A 22,250-nucleotide genomic window follows, 5' to 3' on the forward strand; every position below is an offset into this window, starting at 1 on the left:
TTTCCTAATAATGACTAAAATGTTACTTGGGACTTGGGTGATGGAACTTTCAGCACTTAGGGCCTGACAGTTCCTTAAACTTTTCTAACAACCAGAGTTGCTTGTCCCAACCTTTTCTATATCTCTACAATAATGCACTATTTGCCCCCAATTTAATTTGGAACTCTTAGCCTCCATTCATTAGTAGTGCTCTCCTAGTACTACTGTGTGTATGATGTCATTTTCTCATGGCCAGCTCAGATTGTTTTCTTCATAGGGAAGATAATAAACAAATAAACAAGTAAATAATTAAGCATAGCAAGGGTGATCATGCCACCGTCTTCCATGCAAATGAGGGGTGGCACCAGTCATGTGTCTTCTCATGAGACACCAGAAGAAATGATCCCCCTGTGGCCTAGGTGAAAATGAATATAGGGTGTTCTGGTACTGATCAAGTCTTGACTTTTATAAGCGTATAGTATTCCAATATGTCTCAAATGGTCATGACTAGAACATGTCTTCATCCAGAATGTAACAGTGACAGGGGCTGCAGCACAAGAGGTAGTAGTGGCATCAGTACAAATAAAAGGGTGACTAAAGAGTCCTAGGTAGTTGTCCAGGATTGAAAAGGAAGCACATGAGGTGGAGAAGAGGAGGAGGAAGGAAATATAAATGCAAGAAAGGATAGGGACTTGAGTTTGAAGATGTAGACTAGGAACAGAGACAAAAAAAAATTCTATGTGTACCATAGCTTTGTACCCTGCACTCAGTTTTAGTGGTAGAGTCTTGAGGCCATAATGGGTTTGCTTTTTTTTCTTGTCAGCAGCTTTGTAAGCAGAAAAGAAAACAAATTCAGAGTAAAGGTAACAGATAAGAAATGAGAAGGACTCATTCTTAAAGCATTCATGGCTCTTTAGTCCTTGGGAGACAGAAAAATGTCACCCATGAAAGGAGATTTCAAGAAATGTTACAAAATAAAACTTGTCATAAAGATTTATTTTTGTACTTAATTTCTTGTGTGTGTATACCTCTTGTGCTGCAGCCCCTGTCACTGTTACATTCTGGATGAAGACATGTTCTAGTCATGACCATTTGAGACACATTGGAAAACTATACTCTTATCAAAGTCAAGACTTGATCAGTACCAGAACCCCTATATTCATTTTCACCTAGGCCACAGGGGAATCATTTCTTCTGGTGTCTCATGAGAAGACACATGATTGGTGTGTGTGTGTGTGTGTGTGTGTGTGTGTGTGTGTGTGTAAGGATATGTGGATATGAGTGGAGTTGCCAGTGGAAGCCTGAAGAGGGCGTAAGATCGTTTGGAGCTGGGATTATAGGCAATTGTGTCACACTGATATGAGTACTGGGGACTGAACTCTGGAACTCTGGTCCTGTGTAATTGCAGCACATGCTTTACACACTTGGGACATCTCTCCTGTTCCAGAAAACAGTACTTAATTATGAAAACAGACACTTGATCAGATTTGAAGTGTGTTTGCTTGGTTGGCTTGTTGGTTTGTTGGTTTGTTTGAGACAGGGTCCCACCACATAGCCCTGGCTGTCCTGAAATTCACTATGTATACCAGGGTGTCCTCAAACTCACAGAGATGTGCTTGCTAATGCCTCTCGAATGCTAGGGTTAAAATGCATGCACCACCACACATACATATATTTATGTCAGGGTGTCTACTGGGGGTGTGTGCACAAAAGCACAACTGCCAATAGAGGCTAAAGGATAGTTTTTTTTTTAACTTTTTCCAATTTTTTATTAGGTATATTCTTCTTTTACCTTTCAAATGCTATCCTGAAAGTCCCTATACCCTTCCCCACCCTGCTCCCCTACCCACCCACTCCCACTTCTTGGTCCTTGGGTTTCCCCTGGACTGGGGCATATAATGTTTGCAAGACCAATGGGCCTCTCTTCCCAATGATGGCCGACTAGGCCATCTTCTACTACATATGCAGCTAGAGACAGGAGCTCTGGGGGTACTGGTTAGTTCATATTGTTGTTCCACCTATAGGATTACAGACCCCTTCAGCTCCTTGGGTACTTTCTCTAGCTCCTCCATTGGGGGGCCCTGTGTTCCATCCAATAGCTAACTGTGAGCATCCACTTCTGTGTTTGCCAGGCACTGGTATAGCCTCACGAGAGAAAGCTATATCAAGGTCTAAAAGAGAGTTCTTAATACCCTGTAGACTCAGTGACTTAGGTACTGAGAACTGATCCTGCATCCTCTGGAAAAACAGCACACTGTTAAACAACTGAACCAGCCCATAAATCTGAAGAAGGTACAATTGATGCAACATTTCCTCTCATGGAAACTCAAGAAGGAAAATGATGATGATGATGATGATGATGGTGATCATGATGATGATGGAAACCTGCTACTTGACATCTATCAGCGCTTTGCCAAGACAAAGGAGAAAACAAAGAGTGTTGGTTTTGTTTTATTGTTTTGCATTAGGAGGCCAGTCACCAAATTCCCAAGCTCTTGGATAGCCTAGAAGTTAAGGGGTTAGGATAAGTGCACATAAATTCTTTGGAGAGTATCATTCTGTAAATTTCTTGCTCTTTCGGGTTTTAAATATATGGGCTATAGAGATGGGAGACATGATGCATAAATGTTATAAAACGACTAAGCTCCTCTCAGAATTTAATGGGAACACAGATTGTCTAGTAGTCTTTGTTATCTAGTCATTTCTGCTGTTGCCTAAAAGCATATATTTCAAAAACAATCCAAAAACCCAGAGTTCACAATAGCTCTGTTTCACAGTCAGATTCAATCCTAAGAACACACATTAGAAAAAAGCTGTTAAAAAAAAATTGCATGATCTAGGAAATTTTCTTTGCTTAGCTTCCCAAGTGAGAAAGTGTTGCATCAACTGTCTATCCTTCCATTCTTCAAATTTAGGGCCTGGAGGGGTGGCTCAGTGGTTAAGAGTATGCTCCTCTTCCAGAGAACCCAAATTCATGTCACACCAGGACTCTAAAGGTTTTAAGTGCTATAGTGTTCTGTTTTAATGCCTCGGCTTCACACATGAAATATTAATCACCGAAAGAGTAATTCACCCATCATAACATAACCATTTAGCTGTATGTTCAGGGTTCTAGCACGAATTATAATTTTACTTCTTATAGGGTAGTAAATCAGCGATTGGACAGATGGTTCAATGGTTAAAAGCACTTGCTTCTCTTGCAGTAGACTGGGGCTTGACTCTGAGAACCTGTGTCTACAACTCCAGTTCCTTGACTCTGAGAACCTGTGTCTACAACTCCAGTTCCAGGAAACCCAATATCCTCTTCTGGCCTCTATGGGCACCAGGGCCACATGTGGTACACATAGATGGATTTAGTTTAAAAAAAACCATATATATATATATATATATATATATATATATATATATATATGAACAAAATTAATAATCTTTAAAGGATAAAAGGTTAGTTAGTCAATGAGGCACTGACAGGTAGAAGATTCCCACTGCATGGCTTGGCATAGTAGGAGCCACTATGATGTGGTAGAGAGATGGAAGAGAAACAGAAATGAACAGTTTAGCACTATGAAGAGAGGCAGAATTGAAAACTCAAGTGCCAAGAAACAGCCTGATGTGAGTAACCTCCCCTACCACTTGAGGTCATGGTGAAGTGCCAGAGGCCCATGCTGCCACTGAAGGTCCTGTTGGAGTCCATGGTCATGGAGCAGCAGAGGTCTGTGATGTCTGTGGCTCATATTACAACCAAAGGTCATGCTAACATCCCTGCTCTGGGCTGCTGACTGGGACCATGTTGATTTCCAAGGGCTGTGCAAAGCTGATCCTGCCCTTCACTGCCTATAACAGAGTAGGCCCTACAGCTCACCAAGGGAGCACAATAGAGCTGATGACCTTGGTTAACAAAGGTGCAGGTGAGCACCAAGAACTTGAGTAGATCTGACTGTACCCTTTGCCTGGTATGGCATTAGGTAAGCTAGCTAGGGCAGTGCTGGGGAGCTCACTCTGATGTTGTGAGCACAGGAGAGCTGGCAGGGTGACTGACTCAGCTGCCACCTAGGCCCACATCAAGGCATTTGAGACTATACATCCCAACAGTGACCTCATGCATGAACTGCTAGAGCATATGAAAGGGCCAGTTTTGCAGATCAAAAGCTGCAGGAGCTCCATGATACAGGGCAACCACAGAATATCCAAGAACAGTCCTGGTGAGGATCCAATATTGATGGGGTAGCAGCAGCCAGGGGCCTCCATCGAACTGATGACTCAATGCAATGAATATTTGCAACTAAAGATATGTGTACGAAAGGGTATGCTATGGGACACAGAGTGACACACAGTTTCCACATGGGATGGGTTTTGTTTGTTACAGGTTTTTTTGTTGTTGTTGTTTGAATTTTATTTTTATTTTGTTTCTTTTGTGGTGGAGGTTGCAAGAGCAGAGGGCAGATACAAAGGAGTGGGGAGATGAGTAGGATTGGGGTTCATGATGTGAAACTCACAAAGGATCAGTAAACTTTTATTTTAAAAGCAAATCACATACTTCTAAAAAGACAGTTTATTTAAATAAAAAAAGGAAAGAGATAGTCTGCCAACAGAGGATATTGTGATAGTGGAGCTATACTGGCAGGAATTGATATTATTTTTTTTTCTAAAGAAACACATGTGTCTCCCAATCTGAATGTCAGACTAATGAAAAGGGGATCCCACCCACAAAATAGGAATTGACCTACAAAACCTATGACACACACACACATCTATTTGGCCCTTTATTTCAATTTTAGTCCCTCTTCAGGACCTTGAAGATGATGGACGTAGAGAAATCACATTGGAGAAGTCTTGGGCTAGCTGAATTTGGAGAAGGTCTGGGTCTCTTTGTCCCTCTTCCCAGTGTAACTATATTGAATAAATTCTTATTCTATTTTGTACAATTAATTTAGCCTTTAAATTTGGCTTAGTGGAGTCAGGTGGTCAAGTCTGGCTGAAGGCATAAACCATGCCCTGTCTCTAGTGTTGCATTAATAAGCACAGTGTGAACAATGGGCACATCCAAGTGTTGGAGCTGAAAATGGGATAATAGAACTTAACTCATGGTCATTGAATCAACTGACAAAAGACCAACACAAAGTCAGAGTAGAAATAGCCACTTTAATGTTGGTAAAACAGCAATTTGGAGGCATAGGGTCATTTAATATGATAGGGTATGTGAAAAGCAAGTGTCAGAGTGATCAGGGAACTCCAATCTTTATGGGCTGAAAAACCAAACATACTCAGGTCTCATCACAACCTACATTAATTCTGAGTAAACCTGACCATGACCAAAATCATGGGTTTAATGGATTTAAGCTAGGTCTAAAGATTTCATCATCAACCTTCTATAGAATGGTTAATGGTTATGGGCAGACATCTATTTACAAGTTTGACTCATCTCAAATCACTTGGGCAGGAGAAAGAAAGGTGTGGAGCATAGACTGACAAGGGTCACATAGAGTGAGTACATCAAGAATGTTCCCAACAGTAGCAATGAGCAAAATGGGAACCCTGATTCTCTGTGATCTTGAAGTTACATTGACCCTGACGTTGGCTTGCAGTTTACATCTGACTTCTTCCAAGAATGGAAATTGTGTTTGAGTACATAATGTATATGATGACAAGTCTACAAAATGAAAGGTGAGTACCAAAAGGATAATGAAGACAATTATTTGATGCAGGGATTTTCTAGCAGCACTGCCACAGTCTGTCCTTGGACTGGAGTAAAAGATGTTTTTAAAAGTTAGGAGAACTATCACGACATGCAAATGTTCTATACTGCTCCAAGATAGGAAATAGTTTCGATATCTACCAGCACACAGACATAAGGGACACACAGACACCCAAAGTTATATCCAGTGGGACCTACAACAGATAGCCAGAGCTCACCCTTCACTTTTATAGTAAGATACAAGTGATAAGGTACCCAAGACAAAAATCTATCTTAGGAGATGAGGTGAAGGGTGTGGCAGGAGGCAGGAAAGAATGCCATTCTCCTGGACATCACTCTTATAACTTGAAGATCGAGGGGCTCAAAGATGTCTTCAAGAGCTTGTTGGCAGTACGTATAAGCTTGTTGAAACCACGGACTGTGGAGAGGAGGAATAAGAGTCAGGGCTGTGGGATAACAGATGGAGAGAAATCTCATTCCTTGACCTCTCTTGTCCTCTCAAGTCATCTACCCTCACTTCTATTACATCCTTCCTCAGTACTCCTGACTCTTCTTTTCTGTGTGCTCCAATTAGCCTTTAGTCTACTCAGCAATAGGGAGACAATGACTGCCCAAGGAGCATCCAGGACTATGGATACTCAGCTCAGTACTGAGTACCAGAGGACAGTTGCTACTACACTGTGCCCTTGCCATTTGACACCTCCTCCCCCCCTTTGCCCCTTCCACCTATACTCACCCCTTTCCACCCCCATTTATGAACGTCACCATATACTGCCACAGAAAGATAAGCTAAGGGAGCAGAAAAGCTCCAAATTAGCATGGTGGCAATGAATTCAGGGACTATCCAGTGCTTATTCTCTGTCAGGCCTGGAGTCACAGTAGCTGCCTTCCTAAAGAAGAAGGAAAAGGGGTGGAGGCTGTGTTTGTGTTCCTACCTGAATTATTGTGAAGCCAAACCACAGCCTTTCTTTCCAGAAGCTCCCACTCGTCCTTCAATTCCTTGCCATTGGCATGCAGCCAGATCACGGCCAGCATTGTAGCCCAGGCTGAGGGTTCTAACACCTGCACAGACAGAGGATTCTCTCATGCCCAGGATGAATCAAGAAGTCTCTCAAGATGAAACATGCAAAACTTCATGTCTTCTGTATCCCCCAAACTGCTGCTGCGTGGAGTTTATTTCTTATCTATGCCCACCATATACATATCATGTGAGATGTTTTTCTTGATTATCAGGTTAGCAATCCACTGGGTCTTAGGACAGAAAAGTCTTGAGCTTTAAGTCCAGTATGACCTCTAGGTCAGCAATGGGAACTAGTCAAATACCTCTGAGAAGATGCTCCCACTATGCCCAGAGAAGAACATACCTATATAGCTGCCTTTACAAAATATTATTATTATATGAATTATCTTTCCTATTTCTGGTCTGGAAGGGGGAAACAAAAAATTTCAACTCAATAGTTACAAGAAAAAAAAGAGTCATAGAAACATAAAATATTTTCTCCAGTGTTATCCTAGAATTAATGATAGAGGTGAGACAAAAGACCAATCTAATCACATTGTTGAATGAACACTTCAGGAAAACAATATCATTCAAGAGTTTTCACTCATTGTTTCTTAAGGTTTCAGCTTTTAGACTCAGCAGATCAATGAACTTTCATGCTTTGTAGTATGACTATCCACACCCAGACTCAGCGTTCCTGTCCTCTTTGAATGAGGCTGTTCCATTATACTCACAAAACAATTAATCTCTCATTATTAGATGTTTATCTAGGCAATATCACCTTCCTATTCTCCTAAGTAGAACTTGAGTCATAAAAAAACTTCACTACTAACAATATTGTATAAAAAACACTCACTTACTTTTTTTTTTTTTTTTTTCTTTTTGGATCTTACCTCAGTAGGGCATGCAGCTGTGATGTCTTCCAAACTAGTACTTAGAATCTTAGCTAAATCCTCATTCATATCCCAGGAACCATCTGCATTCTGGAGATATATCAGCTGTGCAATACTATGCTCCTTACTCCCTTTGAGAAGAACAGATAAAGTGTTTAGGAATTATGTAGCTATTGTTTTCTTAGCCCACCTGAGTGGCTTTCTGAATTCAGAGCCATACAATAGTAAGAGGGCTGTAGAAAGAAAGCCTTCAGACATCCTCAAGATGCATCATCATGATCAATATGTAAAGGGATGGCCAGCCTAGAACGAGCCAAATAAGATGGTATGTCCATTCTGCAGGCCTACAAGGGGCTTATGAAAGAAAAGATAGAAAACAGAAGTTTGTTAGTCTAAAAGACATACCAGAGCCCATTAGAGGAGGTTTTTAGATCTTACGTTGTAGTTCAGTGGAGTTGGGCTGATCATAGCAAGTGCACATACTCAAAAAAAAATCTCACCTGCTATCAGGGGCTCTTGATAGATTTCCTTGGTAGGGAGATTAGGAGGACTAGTTCTTCAATCACCATATATCAGAGAAATACAATCTAAGGTCTCTCTCACCTTGTGGGTAACTGTCATATTTAGCCAGGTGGGGCAACTCAGGGCGAGTATCTGTATGAACCACACATTTCTTCTTCTGGCTGTTCTGACGCTGTTGGGGTGTGCCTAGTCAGAAGTGTGTGAGACAAACCTTGGTAAGACAAACATTCTCTGAGATTGTAGGAGCCACTCTGATGCATTGAATTTAAAGGATCCTCACCATTTGGCATGAGTATTGTAGCAACACATTTTCCTGAGCCCTTCAGCCATGGAGGCAGAGTTACAGGAGCACTGGCGCAGAATAAAGTTTTGGGATAACCTGAAAGGCACCAGTACAGACATTTACACTGAGGCATCCATGTTCTACAAAGGTGAAAAGGACAATGAAGTCTGATGATTTGAGACCCAAGTGCTCCCATCTTCCTTAGCTTCAGTCGTCACCCCTATGCCCCATTCTTCCCTGATATACTGCCTTCTAGTGCATTCCGAACCACCTTTTCTACCTTCCTTCCTCTGAAACCCCCAACACACAAGAATTAATCTTTCATCCATCTTTTGATTCATCCCAGGGAGCTCCTTTCAACCATGTCTTAACTTGAAGTAAATTTTTCTCCTCCCTTAAAATTGTTATCACTCTTAAAATGTCCTTGTCCAAGGACCATATCTGTAAGAAGAAGGGTTGAGTATTGGTGTTGGCAGCTTCTTCAGGCCCATATGATCCCACTTCCTCCACCATTTGGGTTACCTTCTGTCTTCATATTTTCAGCCTTCTTTGTTACTTCCTATGATCCATTGAACTATCTGTAACTCAGACAACTGATATCCACTGCATATCAACCTCTACCATTGACTGGACAATTCCGCTACTCATGTGGGTAGCAAATGCAATATTCTAATGCAAATGCATCTGACTTCTCCAAATCCAAGGACTTTGCCTTTATTCTACTTCAGCACCATCTCCTAACTCATGAAAACCTTGTCATCAGTCAGCACTGTTCTACTTTTCAGAATTTAATTGGCGCAAGCACAAACATACACACACACACACACACACACACACACACACACACACACACACACAGTATTTGTAGTGTTTTAACTTAGAGACTATTATATTTGGTCTCTGGCTATATTTTAGACTATGTAAGACGCCTTTTCTTCTTCATGTCTCAGTCATTAGTTTTAGTGACTAACCTAACAATTAGTGATTGTTTCAGCTACTGGTCATCATTGTACTCTTCACATTATAATCATCCAAACCACAAATTATCTTCAACTTTGAACCTCATTCAAGGTTTATTTGTAATTTTGATGTTTAGATTTATCCATGTTTCTTTTCTCAACACTTGGTTTCAAGTCTTTTTCTCAACTGATATATATATATATATATATATATATATATATATATATATGTGTGTGTGTGTGTGTGTGTGTGTGTGTGTGTGTGTGTGTGTATAATCTCCTTGGAAGAGGAAAGTTTAAGACTAGTCATAAATCCTGTATGTGGAAGGACAAGGGGAAAAAGGAATGTGACAATATTTTACAATTTTATATACCATTCTGAAGTAGTAAAAGCTCCATATTCATAAAAGTATTTACAGGATAAAACTTACCACCATCAGAGGGCCTATTAGGACCTGCACCCAAGAGAATAGGCCTTGGGATATCCCTATGCACCAGGGGCCCCTGGATGGGCTCGTTGAGCTCCTTGTTGATGGCAACAAAGGCTGTAAAGGAACTCATGACTCCAGACTCTAGGCTGATGTCCAGCACATCTCTCTTATACATTAGTGACGTCTCCTTGAAGCCAAAGTCTTTGGACTGGATCATGGACTTTGCAGCAAGACGGTGAATGGTGAGGCTGAAAGAAACAAAACAAAAACAAACAAAAAAACAAAACAAAACAAAACAAAAATCATTCTGGAAGTAAGAAAACCAACCTGCATGCCTTTTCATTGGACCCTATAAAAGCTACATGTCACAGAAGGAAGGAGATGTAGGAGAAAAGCTGGGCAATAGGTGAGTGAGCAAGAGATAAAACGTGATTGTGGGGACACAATTCTGTTCAGCATCAAGAAAAGGATTCAGCCATCAAAGACCACGGGGATAAAGAAAGAAGGAAAGGGAAAGAAAACAGAACTCTCACTTGTCATCAGGCTTTGGCTGTAGAGAAAATGTCACTTTTTCCTCATAACTTTTACCATGAAGCTTATATGAGAGACACACTTCACCGGTTGCCTCTTCTTTCTGTACGTGAGAGAAGGAGACAAAGAGGAATTACTTGGAAGATGGTGGGTCTAAATGTCAGGTCCCTACCCCAGCTTAATATATCTATCTATCCAGAAGCCATGTGTTCAGGAGAGCAGGAACCTGGTATGATAGGAAAAGTGCCTGGACAGCTGTAGTTAGCAAATACAATAACCTGTTGAATCTCAAAACTATCTCTTCTACTTAGTACCAGGTAGAGAGATTAAGATTGTGGACTCACTGGTATTTTTCCAATCAGTAGGCTGTAGATGATTAGCCTTTGACCCCTAAAGATAGAAGTTTGTTCTGGAGATAGCATAGGTGCAAACATCTTGGGAGGCAAATTCCAGCTCAGAGAGACATCCTCTACTACAGACTGTAAAGAACGCCTCAGAGATCTAAGGGCCTGCAGGAGAAGAAAGATAAGAGTAAGTATAAGCAAGAAATGATAGTGATTGATACTATTGATGACATACTGTATATAGAGTTCACGAGCCTTAATTAATTCTACATCTAATTTCTACTGCTATATGAAGAAGTAAACTTATTGCTCTTTTGCAGTCCAAGGTTGAGTTATTTCACACATAAATATGAATAGATGAAAAGCTAAGGGGAAGAGACTCACAGGGAAGAGATTTAGTAAAGATGGTACTGTGAGTCAGATGCTTAGAAATATATCAGTAGATGGCTATATCAATTTGAAGTCACTTTGATTTTATAGTACATATCACACTTGATCTTTCTCTTTTGCCTGATATCTTTTGCAGTAAAGGTCGGATATAACACCAAAAGAGGTCCTGAAGCACATATGTGGATTCTTAAGTGTGACATCCAAAGCTCTTTGTCTGTCTGGTTTCAACACAAAAGCCTCAACTGTCAGCAAATCATCTCTGAGCTAATGTATAAAAGAACCAGAGACACTTGTCTACATACTATAGTAGGCCCTCTTTCCATGGCCAGATTTGTCACCACTAAGTATATGAGCTAAACACTGGAGGCATCAGAAAATGTGTTCTGGAGCTAAGTTGGACTCCTACCCTTAAAGAAATGTCCCTTTCTATCACAGATTTTAATTGTAGTATCCATTTCCCTATACATGGTTGATCCTCACCTTGGACTGCATCCTATCATTGCCTGTGATAAACTCTGCAGTGCCCCCTGACACCCGGGCAAGGTTCTTGATTAAGCTAGTGGAGGCCCCTTCTCCAATGCCAAATGAGAAACATCTGTGAATGTAAGAAGACAGAGGTTAAAGATGGAACCTGAATGGAATTATCAATTTAACACATCATTATCACAAATGATATGAACACAGGGTACTTTCTTGAATAACTATGTAATAACTGCCATTCATTAAGCATGTTCTATTTTAAAGATACATAAAATGTCTCACAATTGTGACACAATTTACCTATTCAGAGTGTCCTGAAATAACCTCATATTTCATTTTAACATTCAGATCTGAAGTGCAAAAAATCAAAGAAGTGTGTCCAAAGTCATTCTTTACCAACTGGTCTGTCTAAATACAAAATTCCTCTTCTAAAAAAAGAGGAAAGAAATGAAGAGTGAACAGCACCTCTTGACACTGTCTAACATAGTGTTGCCCCTGCTAGGGAGGATGTCAGGTGAGGAGCATGTGCCCTGCTTTTCTAAGGGAAAAGTTTTCATTCTGTCCAAGTCTATGCACAAGAGCAGTGGTTTTTTTTGTTGTTGTTTTCCATAATTTCATTTTCCAAGAAGAACAGTATATACAAAGACAATATATGATTGGTAAATTAAACAAGTATTTTAGATGCTGTAAAAAAAGTTTTCACTGTGAATTAATACAGTATAATCTGGGCCTGTTTATTGATCTCTTTTGATTGAGTTAATATAAGTCACAGTTCCCGATAATATCGGTTATAAAGCTAATGCTCAAAAAAAAAAATGCAAGAATCAGAACTCAGCTCTTAATTACAGAAAACCAACTGGGGATTCTCTTCTTACAGAACACAGATCTTTATTCCATATGTCAAAGTTTCTAATATAAACTTTCAACCACGAGATCTATACTATCTTTCTGTATAGAGTCAAGTTAAAAGTTGTTCATGCCTGATGGTTTGCCTAGAACACTGCTTTATGTGGAAGCTAGTAAAAACAATAATTACAATGACAGAAAATATTAGTGATACTTAAATTTTACCAAGATAATTCCTGATGATTATAGAGTTTTATTATTTCTAGTATCGCAGTAAACTTTAAATAAATACTGTTACTCTCTCCATCTTGAGGAAGAAAATCAAGGGCTAGACTGAGTTCATAAGACATACAAGAATTAACTATGTAGCTTAAGTTCTAGCACTTAGTTTGGCTTCTGCTCATGGAAATGCCAGCTGCAGTTTCCTAAGCCACCAGAAAACTAGAGAAAATAGGTCTATAAATAGTTCCTTTTTGTTCTTTGAGAGTTTCATACATGTGTACAATGTATGTTAATCATACCCACCTTATACTACGTCCTCCAAATCCTCCTATACCCTCTATTTCAACTGTCTCCTCTATCAACTTTTTTTTTTAAACACACAGAGTCCACTCAGTGCTCTCCATGTGTATATGGATATAAAAACACCCTCTGGCACATGGGCAACCTACCAGTGGCCACTGCTCTAAACAAACTGACTTTCCTGCCCTAACAATGCTCATTCGCCAAAGCTTCACTCAATGGGAGTGACTCCTTCTCCCATTTATGCTGGAATTTCTACAAAGTAATTTCAACAAGTACTATTTGAAAACATTAAAGGAACTAAGACACCTAAATTCTATGACTACAAAGATAGTAATAACTTGGGTGAAGATCTCAGAAGGCATCAATTTACCTTCTGGAACAAATAGCAAGAATAGATAAACAGGTAAAATCTAAACATGGGCTTTCAAAGAGCAGTGTCCCTTGTCACAGAGTTGTGGACAGAACCCTCTGGGGACATACACACTCAATAGGTTCAAAAAGATAAGGATAAATTAGTTTTTTACATAGTTGATGTTATTTGGAGTACTGTTTTTTATTTTCATAGAAAATAAGTAATCACTTGATAAGTCTTCCAAGTTCTTAGTATCAGGTAATGCTTGGCTACAGTTTGGCCTTGTTAAAATCCCTGTGTTTCCCCAGTAGAAATGGAGACCACCTTATACCTGTGCTTCTTGCTCTGGAACATAACTTCTCTGATTACACTAAAAGTTTCAACAACTTCTCCATCAGTGAAGACAAAGACCTGCACAAAGCAAACAATAGAATATCCATCAAGTTACTGTCAAGTTCATTTTAAGAGAATAGAACTTAACCCTTGAAACAATTCAAATTCTGTGGTGCCTCTTTAAACAGGTAGATCACTATTTTCCAGTGTTGTTCTTTATCTTACTATGTTTGCATGGTGTTAGCACAAAATCTCTGGGAGTTTCAGCCATTAACACACTAGTTTTGTTTAAGTTAAGAAGACAAGTACCTCTTATTTTTATTTCTCTCTCCTATATAGCAGAAGCCTGGAGTACATACAGTGTTTCCGTCATTTTTCATGACATTCAAGAATATATGTTCTTAAGGAGAATTTTCATTCTCTCTGCCCCCTTCTGTTAAATTTGGTCCAATTCTTACCTGTAAGGGATGCCCTGGGATTGGGGGTTTCCTAAAAATTTTCCGTAGTGGTGTTAAAAGTTCAGTCCCTCCTAGATCCGCCAACAAACGCTTTACTTTCTTCACAGCAATCTGCATGGTTTCCTGATTGTACATCACACTGTCTCTGAGAGAGGCAAGCACACATGGTCACATGAGGGCACACCATCGAGTTTCCAGGGCTGAGAAATCCCTATCAAATGCAATCCTACCCAAATTACCCCCAAGTTCAGGTCAGCTTTACACCTACCCTTTCACAATGCATTTTCTCTCGTTAAAATATATAGTTTATGTGAATTTACAACAGTGTGTGTGTGTGTGTGTGTGTGTGTGTGTGTGTGTGTGTGTGTGTGATAGCTACCTGTGAAAGGTCAGAAGACAATTTGTGGGAACCGATTTTATTTTCTTTTTTCCATGTGAGTTCTGGTTAATCAAACTTGGGTTGTCAAGTTGGGCAGCAAGGATTCCCACCTACCTAGCTATCTTGAATGCAAGCCCTGTTATAGCTTCTTGTCACCTCTTTCTAGGAACTTACGGAAAGAACTCCTCATGGGTGGCTCCAAATCCATAGATGTTGAAATAGCAGCCCATTGGCAAACTCTTCAATAGCAGAATCAGTGTTTCCTGGAGGTGAGAAAGTGTGACCAGCAAAGTGATTGGGTGTGCACATGCACACACAACTGGTACAAGTGTGGAGGATGTGGTCTGTCACACTACTTTATTCCATCTTGTACTCTAAGGAAACCCCAAGAACTCAGATAAGGAACATATCTCCATCTCCAACAGAGCTGAACTGAACCACTCCCTAACCCCAGATTTATCCTCAGTGAGTTTGTTTTACCTTGGCAGCATCTATTCTCAGCTGAGACTTGTCCTTGGAACTCATGGGGCTATTCATGCTTCTTGAACGGTCCATAAGGAACACAAATTCTCCACATTTTGTTGTGGTCTCCACTTCTGGGATATCTGGGTAGAAACTCACCATTGCAGAAGGTGCTCCCATTAAACTATCTATATAGAAAGGATTAAGACCTTGTAAAACAAAAAGAAACTCAAGAATTCTAAAGTCCCTAAGAACATTTTGATGATATAGGTTTAAAATCACAAGTTAAAAGTACTCTGGGAGGCAGAATGAGTCCATGGCCAACCTGTGTAATTTAATGAAGTCCTTTCTCAAAGAAAAAGACTGCTGTGGTTACAGGTCAATTGAAGCATTTGCCTAACATGTGAAAAACTCTGGACCGACTCATCCACTTCCCACCATGCTTTGTTCTCTTTCTCCCTCTCCCCCTCTCCTTCTCCCTTGTCCTCCCCCTCTCCTTCCTGCCACCCCCCACCAAACCCCCAAATCAATTGTGAACAGAACAGTGAGCTGGAAAAATACAAGCCCAAATCCTATTTTGTTTTTTTGGTTAATATTTTAAACAGTTAGCTTGCAAAGGGCTGGAGGTGAGCTATGAACATTTAAAAGATACAGGAGAAAAAATATGAAGATGAAAAGGGGATTAGTGTATAAAAGTAACAGTGGCTCTGGTGTCATTGCCAATGAATGCTCATTTCCTGGCAGCTCAAAAACACATGTGAGATACCCAGGACTAGCATTTGCCAACATTTGCCGAAAGCAGTCCATGAGTTTGAACTTCTTCAACAAATCAAAGAAATGAGTATTTATTTCACTGTTTTTTAAGATGTTAATTGTAGGACCTAAGAGATAGCTTGGCAGGTAAAGCTGCCATATTTGAACAAGTTTGAACCTTTGAGAAGGGAAAATGCCATAGAACTATTTTGAATTATATCTTTTCAAAACTGGTTATGGTTCAAGTTTATACCATTTCCATTTTTCAAGTTATTTCTCACATTCTTCTTCCAACTATTTATTAATGGTCTTAAACATCCTGATAATTGTCATGTGGTAGGAGGCAGAGGCAGGCAGATTTCTGAGTTCAAGACCAGTCTGGTCTACAGAGTGAGTTCCAGGACAGCCAGGGCTACACAGAGAAATCCTATCTCAAAACAACAACAACAACAACAACATCCTGATTATTAAACTATGTTTGGTTAGAGAAGTGTGAGGACCTTCAGTATTTCAGACTGTTGATGTTTTCCTCATCACTTAACAGAACAATCAAAATGTCATTATTTGAGAGTAGTTTTAAGGCAGGGTGAGCTCCGAGGGGGTAAATTTCCAAATTAGGAAGAAAATACCTGATGGCCTTCCAGACATCCCCATCTCCACAGCTACGCTCGGACTGTGCACCTTCCTATAGAAAATCAGGAGTTCCACATCCCGGTCAAATTTGTGTCCTTCAGCCAAGGAAACCTGAGGAAGAGAGCAGCAGAGGAACCATGTTATAATTTCCATTGATTGCTTCCAGAGGTTTAAATCTAATCTAGGACTACAGGTTTCCATGAGTAGCATGAAAAGAGTAATTGTACAAAGGGTAGGTAAAAAAAAAAAAAAAAAAAAAAAAAACAGTAGCTCAGAAAGTGTGGAGGATCCCATAAGGATGGATGAGGACCACGAGTTCAATAGGGAAAGCACTAAAGGACTGGGAACTCTTGCACTATTTACCTGAGCTGAGGTCTTGTTATCTCCAGTGTACTCAATGGGATTCAAGGGACAGTTGGATTGGATTGTACTGATACCAAGCTGGGAGCTGATAGTGGCAACCATGCTGAGTGTGTAGGGCAATTCCTCCAAAGGGACTATTGGGGTCTTCATATCCAGATTACTGTCCTCACGTCCATCTACAGAAAGAACCCTAGTTTGGTGTTTCTTGTTAAAACATCTAGCATTCCAAAAATGTATTGTACTTTCCAAACTTATGCCATCAATGGCAGGTATCCAAAAGGGAGAGGCACTCACCGGAGAGATGGTATCTAGGATTCAGGATGGCTGGGAGCACATAACGCAGGGCCCCATCGTCTTCCAAGGGAAGTTCTTGCACATATCTCAGGGTCAGTGACACTTTTGACCCTGGTTGCAGGTTCCCCACATTGCAACAGAAGACATCCCGGGAACACTTGTCTTCCTCCAATAAGTAGGCCTGATATCCTCCAGAGAGGGCCTCTTCATACCTTTTGTGGGCCTTCAGAACATAACATGAGTGGTGAAAAAAGAAGATGACACCAATGAACAATGAATGGACACCTCGGAGGCACATAGAGCCCAGACTATTTCCAGGGACTTTGACAGGCGCTGTCACTGGAGCAGCTACACTGTGGATGACAAATTATCTGCACCCCCAAATAATTTTAGGCAAATAGATTAGAAGTAAATGAAGGATAAATCATTTGGTACTCGAATTTTTTTTTGATTTACTGCATTTGATTAATGTCTAAGGAGAAAACCTTACATAAACAAGAAGGGGAGGGGATAAACTCATCCCTCAGACCTGGTACTTGTCCTGAAGTTCTGCCACAATTTTCTTCCCATCCACAAAGGCCTCAAAGCTGTAGACAGCAGAATCTTCATCCATGGGGAACACAAAGAAGGCCTCCAGGGGTGATTTCTCTTCATTCTCATAGTTTAGGGTTGCAGACACACCAGCCACAAAATCATTGATGGACAGAGTCACAGCAATGCTCTTCAGTGCCACTAGGGAAAGATCAGGGTTCTGTAGTTCAACAAGATGTGCTAGAGTCACACCCACAGAACTCCCTAGTTTCTAAAGAATCCAGCACTAAGAGTCTTGGCTCTTGCTTACCTGGATCTCTTATGCTAGTGAGTAAGCCGCCAGAACGCACCATGTTGAAGCTGCGGTTCTGTGGAAAGATGCATCATTTCCTATAGTACATCGTTAGAGTCAAGCACTCAAATACCACCACCTGACATCTCTCTGGCAGAATGCATGCAGAGTGACTGTTTTAGAGCTAGAAAGAAGGATGTGGTGTGAGGAGAGGGAGATGTCAAAGATAAGGTTTTTATTAAATGGCAAACTAGGTGGGAAGATATGAGTCCTGAGGTGTCCACTAACAGGAAATGTCTGAGGCTGCTTTATACAATAATTCTACTTTCCCTAAAGTATGACTAATACAGTGCATCTCATACCTACTGAATAGGTGTCATAAGTTTAGCCCCACTAAGCATTAGTATGTCCTGTCTAAAATGAGAACCATAATACCAGCATGAAAATGTGTCAATCATATGGACGAGCTTTCTAGACCTGGGGCAGATCCTTAGAAGGCTTTCATCAATGACGTCAGCAGTGTTCCTGTTGTCATGGTCACTACTTTTCAATAAACATCTCCTGCTTATTATCTCATTCACACCACTCAGAGACCTATGTGAGCAGCTATGCAATTCAAGGGTTGTCTGCCTTCTGCCTTCTGGCTCCTTGTAAGTGAGTTGTCCTAGAGGGCAGAATGCAAATACATCACCAAGGTCACCTCCCAGCTTTTCTAATTTACACATGTATAAGATAAATGCGACATAAGCTCAATTTAAAAGTAAGATATCCCATTTCGTTTCTATAATAGTATAATATTTTTTAAAGCTAGAACATGTTATGGTTTTTTAAAAAAAATGGAAGGAGTTCATGCTTTATGATGGCCATGACTGTCCTATCACGGAGTCCGTATGTTGTTTGAGTCTCCCTGTTTGGTAGCTATGCAGGTTCTAAGGACCCTGAAGTCCATCAGGAATGATGAACCCTTCCCTTTCAGATGGCTTTGGTAACATTCGGAAGAGAAACATGAGCCTGGCCCCACTTCAGGATTGAAAATACCATGTGAAAATGGGGAGGTATGAGGGCTTTGCAGGGTGTGGTGGGGGAGCAATTAAAGGAGAGGTACTTCTTCCAGGTGAAAAGAATAAAATCTGAGTTGTACCTAAGGCCCTGGTTAGAGCCATACATTATATATTGTTATCCTTATCTTACGAGTTAATACAGTTGGGCTTGTCAGTCACCAGGTCAGGAGCCTCTCCAAAAGGTAGCCAGCTAAAGAGAAAGGACTGTCTTCTTAACGAGATAATTTACCCTGGTAACTGTTAGCCTTCCCACAATGTGGAGTTCACAGAGCTTCTGTCACACAGGACTCTATTGCCTACTGGCTTATGGTAGTAGGGCAAGCTTTCTAGATGTTTCTCTATAGACCCAAACTCTCCTTTGACAGCCACATAAATGCCTATATTAAGGGCATGGATAGCCTCTCTTCTCCTTCTAGCAGATGCCAAGTGGTTTGTCTTTCTTTCCTCCAACTCTAATATAACCATCCTGGAACTTCCTTCTAAGTCAGCTTCTTTCTTAATGTTTTTATTAAAGAGACTAAAAACCCACGCAAGTGAACACCGTTTTTGCACTAACACCTATGATGGGTGTAAATTTTTCCACGAGAGCATTCTGTATCTGATCATCATCACCTAGCTTCTCTTCCCCCGTTGTGAAAAAAAAAAAAAAAGAAAAAAGAAAAAAGAAAAGAGAAAAAAATGACCTGAGCTGCAGTGGCAGGCACCAACAAAGGTACTTTTCACTGGAGCTGAAGCGGCACTGCCTGGAACACACAGCATGCTCAGGACAACTGTTGCTCTGATGCTGATGAACCGGCTGAAGGGGCAGTTGATTTAAATACCTCCACCTTCCTACAACTATGCAAATAAGGGCTTTTGTCTTTCTTTGTGGCACAGCCCTACCTCAAAGCTTCCAAAGCAGTGGACAGTGCTACTCCTGGGCCAACCATCCTCATTTTAATAGCAATTACAAATCTGAGTTGTGACGTATCTTAGTGATACAGCATTTGCTTAGTATAGGCAGCGCGTGCGCGCGCGCGGGCACACACACACACACACACACACACGCAGAGAGAGAGAGAGGGGGGGGGAGAGGGAGAGAGAGAGCGAGCGCGCAATCTGCATGTTGATCACACTCACACACACCCACTCCCACAAATCAGCAGCTATGATTCTGGCTCAACTTGTTATTCTTCAACAGCTGCGGAATAAATCCTGGCTGTTAAAATGTTTTACCGCTTGACAGCAAAGCAAGAATTGCAACAGATGATAATTTATGAAAACACAGAGTATCTAGGAAAAAATACGGGGGGCGGGGGGCGTCCTTTAAATAAGACAAAATGTATAGGAAAGGCATGAGGCCAGGGAAAAGAATGCCTAATATCAATAGGAAGCTTAGAGCAGGAGACTCACCCAAGGGCTGAAAGATGTACTGTGTCTGGCAGCAGAGATCTCAGGCTGGCAGTGGCCACTGCAGGAGGTTGAGAGGAGAGAGGCAGACCACAGTCACCTGTAGTGAAAAACAAAACAAATATCCTTTATTTCCTGAATCTAACCTCATAGTAAATTTCGCTCGCGGAGGGATTTTCCTGACCACTCCACCCTTTCTCATATAAACAGTCAATTGTGGCAAGGCTCCATTCTGTCTCTCGGGGGGAAAAAAAAATGAGAAAAGTGTCTATCTAAGGTAGAGAGTTTCCTCAGGTGGGACCAAGATCCAAGAACCTGTTGTTGCTGGTGGTGGACGTGGAAGACCGAGGGCTTCTCAGTGAGTCACCCGGGATCAGCTCCGGTGTGGACCCTCAGGGCAGAACAACTGCAGTGAAGGGGGCGGGAGTGTGAAGAAACAGCTGGCCACTCCCCTGCTGTTGGCTGCTGGGAACTAGAAGCTAACCATGGAGGAGACTTGGAAAGGGGAGCTTACATAGTTTTTTTTGGGGGGGGGGGTAATTTCAATTTTCAATTGTCTGCTCTTGATTTTTAGCACCTCAAGACTTCCTGATATTTATTTATTTTAAGAACTTAAGAGCTCCAATCAGTTTTCAGTTTTCGTTCTAACTGCACTCCCATGGCACAATTTTACATAAAGCTGATAACTTAATTGACTGAAAGGAAAGGAACTTCAGAGTTTGAAGAAGTAGGCGCCAAAGATTTAAGGAAGTAGAGAAAGAGACGGTTTAAGACAGATGAGAACAAGAGGGACTTGCTTGAGGTTATTAGATGATTAAAGGATTCTTGCATCCCGATAAACTTCCAATGGCGCAGAAATCACTCACAAGTACCCACTCCCCACACTTGGCTCTTGCAGTTTAAGCAAGCCCCTAAAGGGGGATGGGCCTCCTGAATAAGTGGAGCCGGGGAAGGGAAGGCAATGTCCGGGATGGGAGTGGTTGGGTGTTTTCAGAGCTGGGAGAGGGATGTCTGCAGCGCTGGCTCTTACCTTCCCCAGAAATCCCGGTGCTGTGAGTCAAGAAAAATGAAAACAGCTGCGGATTAATTTTCCTGGAAAACACGCCCACCTCTCTGGCTCTGCTGTAACATAGCAACTCTATGACTGAAGCATCTGCAAGGAAGAGAATCCCTGTTAAATTTCCAAGATGCAGAGGATGGATCACAGACCAGGCAAAGTCAAAGGCAGGCAAATCCTTCTTCACGTGAACATTTAAAATTGTAACAACAGAAAGACCCGGTGTGGAAATGCGGTGCTTCTGTAACAAATTTAATTACCAATGGGTTTACATCAGCGCTTCGAAGTTTGAAGTTTGAGTTGAAGTTGAGGTATCCTGGCTTCCATCCCCAGGTTATGTTCCGTTCAGGGCACACACTGTAGAAATCACATCTGGTGCTGCTCACTGTCTGCTGGACTATCTACCAGCAAAAGCCAAAACCTGGCATACTAAACAGATTTCTTCCTCCATTGTGCTGAAATAAAAACCTAGAACTTGTCTTCCACAGAGGAGACATGACACACATCTTGTAAGAAGCAGAATTGGGGAGTATTTATGGCAAATATACACAAATAAATAGAACTTTATAGTTAACCATAAATCCAAACTTTATTTTAAAACAATGTGTAATTTACTTTTTCCATTTTAAAGTTTTTCATGAGTCCAATGATCAAACCTTTAAAGAAAAACGTCACTTTATATGCATACATATTGTACATACATCTGTGTATATATGAAAGGCACTGGTATATGAATTTGTATTTTGTCAATAAGAGGAGATAGGAATATGATTACCCAACAGTACTAGCTAGTTTTATTTCAACTTGACATAAGCTGGGGTCATTTGAGAAGAAGAAATCTTGATTGAGAATATGACCTCATAAAAATTGGCTTATAACAAGCCATTGGGACATTTCTCTTCCTGTCTCTCTTTTTCTTTTTCTTTTGTTTGTTTTCTTTGTCTTGAAAAGAGCACAGTTTTCCCTTATTGTAGTAGACATTTGCACTCATTTACCATTTTTACACTTTCCTTAC

At 40.8% G+C, this 22,250-nt stretch overlaps 1 protein-coding gene across 5 annotated transcripts; it reads right to left on the reverse strand.

The window, feature by feature from the left end:
- Positions 1 to 4,362: 4,362 nt before the first annotated feature.
- Positions 4,363 to 21,741, reverse strand: AW551984 (expressed sequence AW551984). Of its 5 annotated transcripts, XM_006510304.1 has the most exons (21): positions 21,496 to 21,741; positions 21,209 to 21,331; positions 20,182 to 20,278; positions 17,747 to 17,804; positions 17,435 to 17,637; positions 16,906 to 17,128; positions 16,612 to 16,787; positions 16,245 to 16,359; positions 14,881 to 15,050; positions 14,575 to 14,663; positions 14,022 to 14,166; positions 13,562 to 13,641; positions 11,508 to 11,622; positions 10,638 to 10,802; positions 10,296 to 10,396; positions 9,763 to 10,010; positions 8,370 to 8,468; positions 8,171 to 8,275; positions 7,568 to 7,698; positions 6,610 to 6,736; positions 5,102 to 6,092 (listed from the first exon to the last, which is right to left on the reverse strand). In XM_006510304.1, the coding sequence occupies exons 4-21, from the start codon at positions 17,787 to 17,789 to the stop codon at positions 6,013 to 6,015; spliced, it is 2,415 nt and encodes an 804-aa protein (XP_006510367.1). In that variant the 5' UTR covers positions 17,790 to 17,804; positions 20,182 to 20,278; positions 21,209 to 21,331; positions 21,496 to 21,741; the 3' UTR covers positions 5,102 to 6,012. The 5 variants fall into 5 exon arrangements, with proteins under 5 accessions (NP_001346880.1, NP_848852.1, NP_001186485.1 ...); NM_001359951.1 differs by lacking the exon at positions 21,496 to 21,741 and having other exon boundaries at positions 4,363 to 6,092; positions 21,209 to 21,237; NM_178737.5 differs by lacking the exons at positions 21,209 to 21,331; positions 21,496 to 21,741 and adding an exon at positions 20,976 to 21,091 and having other exon boundaries at positions 4,363 to 6,092.
- Between the last annotated feature and the right edge of the window lie 509 nt (positions 21,742 to 22,250).

The sequence above is a fragment of the Mus musculus genome, chromosome 9 (genome assembly GCF_000001635.26).
Source record: "Mus musculus strain C57BL/6J chromosome 9, GRCm38.p6 C57BL/6J".
NCBI lineage: Eukaryota > Metazoa > Chordata > Mammalia > Rodentia > Muridae > Mus > Mus musculus.